We start from the raw sequence: 14,610 nt of genomic DNA on the forward strand, positions 1-14,610 counted from the left end.
TGTAACACACTGGAGAGCACCAGTGGACAATAACAATAATAGTGTGGATAGTTGTAACACACTGCAAAGCACCAGTGGACAATAACAATAATAACGTGGATAGTTGTAACACACTGCAAAGCACCAGTGGACAATAACAATAATAATGTGGATAGTTGTAACACACTGGAGAGCACCAGTGGACAATAACAATAATAGTGTGGATAGTTGTAACACACTGGAGAGCACCAGTGGACAATAACAATAATAGTGTGGATAGTTGTAACACACTGGAGAGCACCAGTGGACAATAACAATAATAGTGTGGATAGTTGTAACACACTGGAGAGCACCAGTGGACAATAACAATAATAGTGTGGATAGTTGTAACACACTGGAGAGCACCAGTGGACAATAACAATAATAGTGTGGATAGTTGTAACACACTGGAGAGCACCAGTGGACAATAACAATAATAGTGTGGATAGTTGTAACACACTGGAGAGCACCAGTGGACAATAACAATGATAGTGTGGATAGTTGTAACACACTGGAGAGCACCAGTGGACAATAACAATAATAGTGTGGATAGTTGTAACACACTGGAGAGCACCAGTGGACAATAACAATAATAGTGTGGATAGTTGTAACACACTGCAAAGCACCAGTGGACAATAACAATAATAGTGTGGATAGTTGTAACACACTGGAGAGCACCAGTGGACAATAACAATAATAGTGTGGATAGTTGTAACACACTGCAAAGCACCAGTGGACAATAACAATAATAGTGTGGATAGTTGTAACACACTGGAGAGCACCAGTGGACAATAACAATAATAGTGTGGATAGTTGTAACACACTGGAGAGCACCAGTGGACAATAACAATAATAGTGTGGATAGTTGTAACACACTGGAGAGCACCAGTGGACAATAACAATAATAGTGTGGATAGTTGTAACACACTGCAAAGCACCAGTGGACAATAACAATAATAGTGTGGATAGTTGTAACACACTGGAGAGCACCAGTGGACAATAACAATAATAGTGTGGATAGTTGTAACACACTGCAAAGCACCAGTGGACAATAACAATAATAACGTGGATAGTTGTAACACACTGCAAAGCACCAGTGGACAATAACAATAATAATGTGGATAGTTGTAACACACTGGAGAGCACCAGTGGACAATAACAATAATAGTGTGGATAGTTGTAACACACTGGAGAGCACCAGTGGACAATAACAATAATAGTGTGGATAGTTGTAACACACTGGAGAGCACCAGTGGACAATAACAATAATAGTGTGGATAGTTGTAACACACTGCAAAGCACCAGTGGACAATAACAATAATAGTGTGGATAGTTGTAACACACTGGAGAGCACCAGTGGACAATAACAATAATAGTGTGGATAGTTGTAACACACTGGAGAGCACCAGTGGACAATAACAATAATAGTGTGGATAGTTTTAACACACTGCAAAGCACCAGTGGACAATAACAATAACAGTGTGGATAGTTGTAACACACTGGAGAGCACCAGTGGACAATAACAATAATAGTGTGGATAGTTGTAACACACTGGAGAGCACCAGTGGACAATAACAATAATAGTGTGGATAGTTGTAACACACTGGAGAGCACCAGTGGACAATAACAATAATAGTGTGGATAGTTGTAACACACTGGAGCGCACCAGTGGACAATAACAATAATAGTGTGGATAGTTGTAACACACTGCAAAGCACCAGTGGACAATAACAATGCTAGTGTGGATAGTTGTAACACACTGGAGAGCACTAGTGGACAATAACAATAATAGTGTGGATAGTTGTAACACACTGGAGAGCACCAGTGGACAATAACAATAATAGTGTGGATAGTTGTAACACACTGCAAAGCACCAGTGGACAATAACAATAATAGTGTGGATAGTTGTAACACACTGGAGAGCACCAGTGGACAATAACAATGATAGTGTGGATAGTTGTAACACACTGGAGAGCACCAGTGGACAATAACAATAATAGTGTGGATAGTTGTAACACACTGCAAAGCACCAGTGGACAATAACAATAATAATGTGGATAGTTGTAACACACTGCAAAGCACCAGTGGACAATAACAATAATAGTGTGGATAGTTGTAACACACTGGAGAGCACCAGTGGACAATAACAATAATAGTGTGGATAGTTGTAACACACTGGAGAGCACCAGTGGACAATAACAATAATAGTGTGGATAGTTGTAACACACTGGAGAGCACCAGTGGACAATAACAATGATAGTGTGGATAGTTGTAACACACTGGAGAGCACCAGTGGACAATAACAATAATAGTGTGGATAGTTGTAACACACTGGAGTGCACCAGTGGACAATAACAATAATAGTGTGGATAGTTGTAACACACTGGAGAGCACCAGTGGACAATAACAATAATAGTGTGGATAGTTGTAACACACTGCAAAGCACCAGTGGACAATAACAATAATAATGTGGATAGTTGTAACACACTGCAAAGCACCAGTGGACAATAACAATAATAGTGTGGATAGTTGTAACACACTGGAGAGCACCAGTGGACAATAACAATAATAGTGTGGATAGTTGTAACACACTGGAGAGCACCAGTGGACAATAACAATAATAGTGTGGATAGTTGTAACACACTGGAGAGCACCAGTGGACAATAACAATAATAGTGTGGATAGTTGTAACACACTGGAGAGCACCAGTGGACAATAACAATGATAGTGTGGATAGTTGTAACACACTGGAGAGCACCAGTGGACAATAACAATAATAGTGTGGATAGTTGTAACACACTGGAGTGCACCAGTGGACAATAACAATAATAGTGTGGATAGTTGTAACACACTGCAAAGCACCAGTGGACAATAACAATAATAGTGTGGATAGTTGTAACACACTGGAGAGCACCAGTGGACAATAACAATAATAGTGTGGATAGTTGTAACACACTGGAGAGCACCAGTGGACAATAACAATAATAGTGTGGATAGTTGTAACACACTGGAGAGCACCAGTGGACAATAACAATAATAGTGTGGATAGTTGTAACACACTGGAGAGCACCAGTGGACAATAACAATAATAGTGTGGATAGTTGTAACACACTGCAAAGCACCAGTGGACAATAACAATGATAGTGTGGATAGTTGTAACACACTGGAGAGCACCAGTGGACAATAACAATAATAGTGTGGATAGTTGTAACACACTGCAAAGCACCAGTGGACAATAACAATAATAGTGTGGATAGTTGTAACACACTGCAAAGCACCAGTGGACAATAACAATAATAGTGTGGATAGTTGTAACACACTGGAGAGCACCAGTGGACAATAACAATAATAGTGTGGATAGTTGTAACACACTGGAGAGCACCAGTGGACAATAACAATAATAGTGTGGATAGTTGTAACACACTGGAGAGCACCAGTGGACAATAACAATAATAGTGTGGATAGTTGTAACACACTGGAGAGCACCAGTGGACAATAACAATAATAGTGTGGATAGTTGTAACACACTGCAAAGCACCAGTGGACAATAACAATAATAGTGTGGATAGTTGTAACACACTGGAGAGCACCAGTGGACAATAACAATAATAGTGTGGATAGTTGTAACACACTGGAGAGCACCAGTGGACAATAACAATAATAGTGTGGATAGTTTTAACACACTGCAAAGCACCAGTGGACAATAACAATAACAGTGTGGATAGTTGTAACACACTGGAGAGCACCAGTGGACAATAACAATAATAGTGTGGATAGTTGTAACACACTGGAGAGCACCAGTGGACAATAACAATAATAGTGTGGATAGTTGTAACACACTGCAAAGCACCAGTGGACAATAACAATAATAGTGTGGATAGTTGTAACACACTGGAGAGCACCAGTGGACAATAACAATAATAGTGTGGATAGTTGTAACACACTGGAGAGCACCAGTGGACAATAACAATAATAGTGTGGATAGTTGTAACACACTGGAGAGCACCAGTGGACAATAACAATAATAGTGTGGATAGTTTTTGTGTTTCCAATTTAGAAGGTCGGGCTGGGATTTGGATAAAATGTCCTCAAATGTGTTGGTAATTATCAAAGACTCTGCACATGGACAATGTATGCACACTTAAAAGCACCAGTACATACATAGTTATTATTATTATTATATTATGTTATTATTATTATAATACATAGTGAACAATCACCATAGTAAAAGTGCGGTTAGTTTATGTGTAAACATCTTAGCAGGTTCGGCAGCAATATTTGGATTAAGTAAAAAAATATGTATGTACAGTATATTAGGGCTGCAACAACTAATCGATTAAAATTGCTGATTAATTTAGTCATCGATTCGTTGGATCTATGTTATGCGCATGCACAAAGGCAATTTTTTTTTTTTTTTTTTTAATAAACCTTTATTAATAAACTGCAACATGTACAAACAGCTGAGAAACAATAATCAAGATAAGTATGGTGCCAGTATGCTGGTTTTTTTCAATAAAATACTGGAAAGGATAGAAATGTAGTTTGTCTCTTTTATCTGATTATTAATCGATTAATCGAAGTAATAATCGACAGATTAATCGATTATCAAATGAATCGTTAGTTGCAGCCCTAATATATATATATATATATATATATATATATATATATATATATATATATATATATATATATATATATATATATATATATATATATATATATATATATATATATATATATATATATATATATATAACATGTTTAGTGAACGTGAGGGGGGACATAGCTTGAGGAGAGAACTCAATTTTAAAATTCAGATGAGAAATTCCACCATGAAAAGTTTTCGCATTTCCATCACAGGTGTCAAGTTGTGGAACAATCTGAGTGAAGTACATAAGCAAAGTCCAAGCATCAATGTTTTTAAAAGAATGTACACAAATATATTGTTCACAGGATATAGTGAACTGCACTAAGAGTCAGTAGGTTTGTATGTGTATGTATATGTATACTATGTATGTGTCACATTCATAGTTACTTGTTAAATGTGTGTTGTAGATATATATATATATATATATGTACATACTTATATATGTATATGTATTTATATGACATAACATTTTTATATACTATTATTATTATTATAATTAAACATACAGTAAGTAATAAGAGGGGTGGGAGAACATACGTTTTTACTTCTTCTCACTCCTTTTCGGATATGTTTACATTAATGTTTATTTTCATTTCTTGTTTCTTTTGCTTTTTATTATTACTATTATTATTATTATTATTATTGTTTTTGTTATTCATTCTTGAATGGCTTTTTTGTTGTTTTTTTCAAAATGTGTTGTTTTTGTTTTGTCTACTTATTCAAAATAAACATGAATGAAATGAAATGAAATATATATATATATATATATATATATATATATATATATATATATATATATATATATATATATATATATATATATATATATATATATATATATATGTGTGTATATATGTCTCTATTTATATATGTATATATATACACATACTGTATATACACACATACTGTATATACATATATAAACACATACACATATATATACAAACATAATTATATATATATATACACATATATTTATTAACATATATATACACACACACACACACATATATATACATATATATACACACACACATACATGTATATATAAATATATATATATATACATAGTGCGTCAGTAGCCAAAGAAGGAGTCTTGTATAAATATTATCAATATTATTATTATTTAAAATGTAATACATTTAGAATATATCCCAAGGATTTACAATATATGAACAATATACAATATAATAATTAAAGATGTATAAATAACCGATTTAAAATGGAATGGTAGCATCTGAACAGTAATTGAATCGTGAGGTGCCCGAAGATTCCCATCTTTAACTTTCACATCATAAATAACCATGTGGTCTAAGAAGCTACATTTCCTTTCCACTTTCTCATGCACTCCAAATCCTAAGAGTTAAAACATGACTTTATTATTTCAAATGAGTTTTCAACAGCCGCTCTCCAAGCATTATTGCCTGCTTCTAGTTACGGTGTCAGGCCTACTTAATAACTCATTGCAGCTTTTACAGTAAACATCAGCTCAAACATTTGCTTGCTTTTATGTAAATAACAGAGCTTTTGTTATTGCAATTGGGATTTTTCCGAGCAGCTGATCTCAAAGCTCCCTTCAAGATGTGGTCGTATGTACTCAGGAATGCAGCAAAGAGCTTTCTGGAACCTTGCAGGATTCCTCCTAAAACACCTGGACCACTTTACTTGCATTTTATGCTTTTCCTGACTCACAACCGGAACTTGACGCAATAATTAGACATCCACCCATATGTTTTTTTACCCATTATTAGTCCTCATTTATTCTTAAATGAACCAAAAATAATAATTGGGCTCCAGCAAAAAGACAACTGTTTTCATGCAGGGAAGACTGGCTGGTACTTAAGCAGTTTACTTCATTAACTATTTAGTTTTCATTTTAACTACCCTAAATTCCAGTCTATAAATTGCTACTTTTTTGCCGCGCTTTGAATCCTGCAGCTAATAAGAAGGTGCGCCTAATTTATGGATTTTTCTTCGCTCATGGCCATAAATCAAAACGTTTTCATAAAATACATGCAAAGAGACAGAAAAGGTGTGTTATTGTTGGTGCTATGGCGCCATATTCTGAACGACTTCGCTCACTGCAGGTGCTGCCATATGAACAACTACATTTGTTTCCCCCGCTGTTTAAAATGTTACAATTATGAAATAAAATGTCATAACTACAAGAAAAAATGTTATAATTACGAGATAAAATGTCACAATTATGAGTTCCAATGTCACAATTGTGAAATGAAACGTTACAATTTTGAGATAAAATGTCAAAATTATGAGTTCCAATGTCACAACTGTGAGATGAAATGTTACAATTTTGAGATAAATGTCATAATTTTGAGATAAAAAGTCATAATCACGAGATAAAATGTCACAATTATGAGATAAAATGTTGCAATTTTGAGATAAATGTCGTAATTACGAGAAAAAATGTCATAATAACGAGATAAAATGTCACAATTATGAGTTCCAATGTCACAATTGTGAGATGAAATGTTACAATTTTGAGATAAATGTCATAATTAGGAGATAAAATGTCACAAGTATGAGATAAAAAGTCAAAATGATTAGATAAAATGTCTCAATTTTGAGATAAATGTCATAATTAGGAGATAAAATGTCAAAATTATGAGACAAAATGTCACAATTTTGAGATAAATGTCATAATTAGGAGATAAAATGTCACAATTATGAGACAAAATGTCACAATTTTGAGATAAATGTCATAATTAGGAGATAAAATGTCACAATTATGAGGCAAAATGTCACAATATTGAGATAAATGTCATAATTAGGAGATAAAAGGTCATAATTGATACAAAAGTCATAATCACGAGATAAAATGTCACAAGTATGAGATAAAAAGTCAAAATGATTAGATAAAATGTCACAATTTTGAGCTAAAATGTCATAATAACGAGATAAAATGTCACAATTATGAGTTCCAATGTCACAATTGTGAGAGGAAATGTCACAATTTTGAGATAAATGTCATAATTAGGAGATAAAATGTCAAAATTATGAGACAAAATGTCACAATTTTGAGATAAATGTCATAATTAGGAGATAAAATGTCAAAATTATGAGACAAAATGTCACAATTTTGAGATAAATGTCATAATTAGGTGATAAAATGTCACAATTATGAGACAAAATGTCACAATTTTGAGATAAATGTCATAATTAGGAGATAAAATGTCACAATTATGAGACAAAATGTCACAATTTTGAGATAAATGTCATAATTAGGAGATAAAAGGTCATAATTGATACAAAAGTCATAATCACGAGATAAAATGTCACAAGTATGAGATAAAAAGTCAAAATGATTAGATAAAATGTCACAATTTTGAGATAAAATGTCATAATAACGAGATAAAATGTCACAATTATGAGTTCCAATGTCACAATTGTGAGAGGAAATGTTACAATTTTGAGATAAATGTCATAATTAGGAGATAAAATGTCAAAATTATGAGACAAAATGTCACAATTTTGAGATAAATGTCATAATTAGGAGATAAAAGGTCATAATTGATATTAAAGTCATAATCACGAGATAAAATGTCACAAGTATGAGATAAAAAGTCAAAATGATTAGATAAAATGTCACAATTTTGAGATAAAATGTCATAATAACGAGATAAAATTTTACAATTATGAGATAAAATGTCATAATTACGAGATACAAATGTTAAGTAATGAGATAACAAAATTCAAAATGATGTGATAAACAGTTATAATTGTGAAGCAAAAAGTCAAAACGTTCTTTATTCCTATAAATGTTCTTTATTCCTATAAATGTACTATATTCCTATAAATGTTCTACATTCCTTCAAATGTTCAATATTCCTATAAATGTTCTTTATTCCTATAAATGTACTATATTCCTATAAATGTTCTATATTCCTTCAAATGTTCTATATTCCTATAAATGTTCTATATTCCTATGGATGTTCTTTATTCCTATAAATGTTCTATATTGTTGGCTGCTTGGAAACAAAAGGTTGCTGCCTGACAATAAACATCTCCTCATTTCAACTTTACTATTTCATCAATTTGACTTTCTTATCTTATCATGTTGACTTTTTGCTTCACAATTATAACTTTTTATCACATCATTTTGAATTTTATCTCATTATTTTACATTTTTATCTCGTAATTATGACATTTTATCTCCCAATTGTAACATTTTATCTCATAATTGTAACATTTTATCTCGTAACTGTAACATTTTATCTCGCAATTATGACATTTTATCTCAAAATTGTGACATTTTATCTCATAATTTTGACATTTTATCTCATAATTACATACGTGTACGTACGTACTGTGTATGTACGTACACGTACACATACATACATATACACACAAGTTTTACACACACACACACATATATATATATATATATATATATATATATATATATATATATATGTGTGTGTGTAAATATATATATATATATATATATATATATATATATATATATATATATATATATATATATATATATATATATATATATATATATATATATATATATATATATATATATATATATCTCGTAATCTCCGGACTATAAGCCGCACCTGACTATAAGCCGCACCAGCTAAATTTAGGGGAAAATACAGATTGCTCCATATATAAGCCGCACCCGACTATAAGGCGCAGGGTTTTGATGTGTAATTACGTAGTATATAGTGTAATTACCGTAGTATATAGTGTAATTAGCGTAGTATATAGTGTAATTAGCGTACCGGTAGTATATAGTGTAATTAGCGTAGTATATAGTGTAATTAGCGTACCGGTAGTATATAGTGTAATTAGCGTAGTATATAGTGTAATTAGCGTAGTATATAGTGTAATTAGCGTAGTATATAGGGGTTCCTGCTACCACGGAGGGGATTGTCGGGACAGAGATGACTGTTTGGGAACACAAAGCGTCCCATTTATTAACTATAAATCTTTCAATCATTCAATCAAACTTTCACATCTTTGACATGGCGAACAGCATTCGTGCAGAGTACAAATAATACAACGCTGCAAAGTAATACAAAGTGCTCGCCTGTACGTTATCAAAATAAGCAGCCTACCGGTATATGAAAAGTCAGTCTTTAATCATTGTGTCATCGTCTTCCTCCTGCGTACTAAAACCACCCAAATCCTCTTCGTCGGTGTCGGAGAAGAACAGGCCGTATATAAGCCGCACCCTTGTATAAGCCGCAGGGACCAGAACCAGGGGGAAAAAGTAGCGGCTTATAGTCCGGAAATTACGGTATATATAAAACACCGGCTGAGTCATAGCCATTACCTCCCTGCTGGACACTCAGCATCAAGGGATGTAATTGGGGGTTAAATCACCAAATGATTCCTGAGCGCGGCCCACGCTGCTGCTCACTGCTCCCCTCACCTCCCAGGGGGTGAACAAGGGGATGGGTCGAATGCAGAGGACACATTTCATTACACCTAGTGTGTGTGTGACAACCATTGCTACTTTAACTTTAATATGTATGTATTAATGAAACTACACAAACACAAGTTTTATAAATATATATATATATATATATATATATATATATATATATATATATATATATATATATATATATATATATATATATATATATATATATATATATATATATATATATATATATATATATATATATATATATATATATATATATGAATAAAACTACACACGCGGCAGTTTTAAGAGTCCAAACGTATCATGTGCTTCCCTCTGGGCTTTAGAGACTAAAAGGTATGTTTCATCTTGTTCTGAGGTCGCTCGCTCACCCTCATCGCATCCCCTAGTTCATTTGTAGTAGTACAAAAAAAAGGTTGATACCAATGTAAGAGAAGGCTGATACTGATAAAGGATAACTAATGTGTCCATGTCCAGCAACATTGGACGTGAGCAGCAGGAGGACATGGTGCTGCTGGGGTGTGACAGGACAGATAGGGGCGGTGTTTGTGGTGGTCCATGCTCCGCTGCAGAGCGGGAGACATGTCTGACAGCGTCCACCTTTCAGGCACGGCGAGGAGAAGCCTTCCCTCCGCCGTCTCGGCCCCAGGCCTCAAAAATGTGAGAAAAACACTGCTGGGTAATTTGGCTTGATTATGGGCTTTTTGATATTTGGATATTCCAAGCCCAGTTCTGCTCGCCGACATTGTGCTGAAATGTCTTGTCAAAATATTTTGGAAGCGTCTAAATCTGGAGTCCATGTGAACAGTGCGAAAAGGCTAAATGAGTATGTTTAGTGGGAGGGCAGCTCTGTCCATGTGGCACACACTTCTGAAGGGAACATCTAAATATAACATCAACAACCCTTACACACACACAGCAAATACACACCAATCAATAATACATATTGATCAGGAAAAGACAATACAACACTATGTGGCCTTTTCACAAAAACATGGCGGAAAAAAAACGCCTTTTGTATGACTTTTTTTTTTTTTTAGATGGACAGTATAACATTAGGAGAATGTTTCCAACCTTGGAACTGTGACATAACCTTGTGTTCATCCATCAAATACACACTCTTTGGGAAGAAGACGCACCAGGAAGGAGACACAATGAGAGTGGACAGATACGGTGTTAACTTTCAATTGCAATCTCTGCTGCGACATGGACAAAAGCATGTGAGGAGGGCCACCGTTTTACAAAAGGCTCCAGACGGCTTGGTCTCATCTACCAACACACACACACACACACACACACACACACACACACACACACACACACACACACACACACACACACACACACACACACACACACACACACACATATATACACATTTATACATATACATATATATAAATATATACTGTATATATACACACACACACACACACACACACACACACACACACACACACACACACACACACACACACACACACACACATATATACACTTTTATACATATACATATATATAAATATATACTGTATATATATATACACACACACACACACACACATGTATTACACATTTATACATATACATATATATAAATATATACTGTATATATACACACACACACACACACACACACACACACACACACACACACACACACACACACACACACACACACACACACACACACATGTATTACACATTTATACATATACATATATATAAATATATACTGTATATATATACACACACACACACACACACACACACATATACATATATACTGTATATATATATACACACACACACACACACACACACACACACACACACACACACACACACACATATATACACATTTATACATATACATGTATAAATATATACTGTATATATATATACACACCCACACACACACACACACATACATATATATATTCATATATATACAGATATATATATTTATATATATATACAAACATATATACATACTGTATATGTGTAAATGTATATACAAATACACAATGTATATAGATATACATATATACAGTTTATATGTATATACATATATACTGTATAAATATATACTGTGCATGTATATATACACATGTATATACTGTACATATATATATATATATATACACACACATGTATATATATATATATATATATATATATATATATATATATATATATATATATATATATATATATATATATATATATATATATATATATATATATATATATATATATACTGTATGCTTGGCACTCAGCATCAAGGGTTGGAATTGGGGGTTAAATCACCAAAATGATTCCTAGACGCGGCCACCGCTGCTGCTCACTGCTCCCCTCACCTCCCAGGGGGTGATCAAGGGTGATGGGTCAAATGCAGAGAATAATTTTGCCACACCTAGTGTGTGTGTGACTATCATTGCTACTTTAACTTAACTTTATATATACACATATATAAACTGTGTATATATATATATATATAAACTGTGTATATATATATATATATAAACTGTGTATATATATATATATATATATATATATATATATATATATATATATATATATATATATATAAAGAACTACCTAAGTCTTAAGAATGATACAAAAGGATTTGTGAGTAGGATATGGTAGCACCAAATGAAGGTTGCCTGATGTGGCTGCAAAGACCCCCTGAAGTGTCCATCAGGAGCCACGGCGACGCCTTTGATCCCAAACCAAACTTTTACTGCTCCCTTCCAGACGCTCATCTGGACTCCATTCAGGCGTGCGACGTGAATGTGAATGGCAACGGCAGCGCTTCTCAGCGAGTCCCAAATACAGAAGATGTCCAGGAATGATCCGGAACCACCCATAGATGATGGCGACCATGCCAGGGGGTGGAAGGTATACTTAGCTGGGACAGCGTGTGATTTGTCCGCTGGTACTCCTTCAACGGGCCTCCCAGCAATAACAAGTTCAGGGTTTATCCACGGCGAGCGGCCCTACCGCCGTATCCAAACAAACCCACCGTGCCTCGCAGTCACTTTTAGGTGGCCAGGCACCCGCTACTTTGCAGGCTAAAAACTCCACAATGGACAACATATATTGCTTGTCCGGCCGCGCAAAACAAGGCGTGGAATCCCAAGAAGTGTTGACATTGCGGTCGGTTTATTACCTTCCTCCCAACTTTGCGTCTCTGGGCCGAAGAACCGGCGCTCGTTAAAATTGTGCAAACCTGTACAAAACCGTGCTAGCCCCCCCAAGTCTCCCCGCCTTACCAGAGTCGCTGGCCGTGATCAGCAGGACGTATTTCCCTCGGGCCTCGCGGTCCAGAGTCTGGGTCAGATCCAGCTGACCGCCGGACGACAAGCTGAAGGCGCCGTCCTCGTTGCCGCCGCTGAGCATGTAGCTGAGCTGACCGTTGGCGCCTTGGTCGTCGTCCCTAGCAACCACCTGGAAGGAAGCCACACAGAAAAATACTAAATACTGATTTTTACTTCCAATAAGATACTGATATTGCAGGTACATATATATAAATACATCAATCAATCAATCAATGTTTAAAATGGCTTCTTTAGAAATGAGCCGGCCCATTGAAATCACCATGGCGATCCGATAGCATCACCATTTCTAGCCTCTATTTGAGCAAAGTTGAATATGTGTGTGTGTGTGTATGTATATATATATATATATATATATATATATATATATATATATATATATATATATATATATATATATATATATACACACATACATACACATATATCTACATACATACTGTATATACATGCACACATACATATATAGATATAAACATACAGATATACATATATACATACATATATACATATATCTACACACTGTAGATATATTTACATGCATATATACATTCACACATTCATATATACATATACACATACATACATATACACATTATATGTATGTATGTCATACCTATATACATATACACAAACACATACATATACACATATGTACATATACTGTATATACATAGACATATATATAATGTACATACATACATACATATATACATATACACATATGTATATATACACATACATACACACATACATTTTCTACCGCTTGTCCCATTTGGGGTATACATACATATACACATGCAGATATATATATACATACCGTAATTTCCGGACTATAAGCCGCACCTGACTATAAGCCGCACCAGCTAAATTTAGGGGAAAATACAGATTGCTCCATATATAAGCCGCACCCGACTATAAGCCGCAGGGTTTTGATGTGTAATTACCGTAGTATATAGGGGTTCCTGCTACCACGGAGGGGATTGTCGGGACAGAGATGACTGTTTGGGAACGCAAAGCGCCCCATTTATTAACAATAAATCTTTCAATCATTCAATCAAACTTTCACATCTTTGACATGGCGAACAGCATTCGTGCAGAGTACAAATAATACAACGCTGCAAAGTAATACAAAGTGCTCGCCTGTACGTTATCAAAATAACCAGCCTACCGGTATATGAAAA

At 34.5% G+C, this 14,610-nt stretch overlaps 1 protein-coding gene across 1 annotated transcript in view; it reads right to left on the bottom strand.

Moving 5' to 3' along the window:
- The window catches only part of fat4 (FAT atypical cadherin 4), a 190,440-nt gene that overhangs the window by 66,418 nt on the left and 109,412 nt on the right, over nt 1-14,610 (bottom strand). Inside the window, exon 6 of the mRNA XM_062039710.1 lies at nt 13,364-13,538. Coding sequence (XP_061895694.1) covers nt 13,364-13,538 — 175 coding nt within the window. The remainder of the gene's footprint in view (nt 1-13,363; nt 13,539-14,610) is intronic.

Source organism: Entelurus aequoreus, linkage group LG28 (assembly GCF_033978785.1).
Source record: "Entelurus aequoreus isolate RoL-2023_Sb linkage group LG28, RoL_Eaeq_v1.1, whole genome shotgun sequence".
NCBI lineage: Eukaryota > Metazoa > Chordata > Actinopteri > Syngnathiformes > Syngnathidae > Entelurus > Entelurus aequoreus.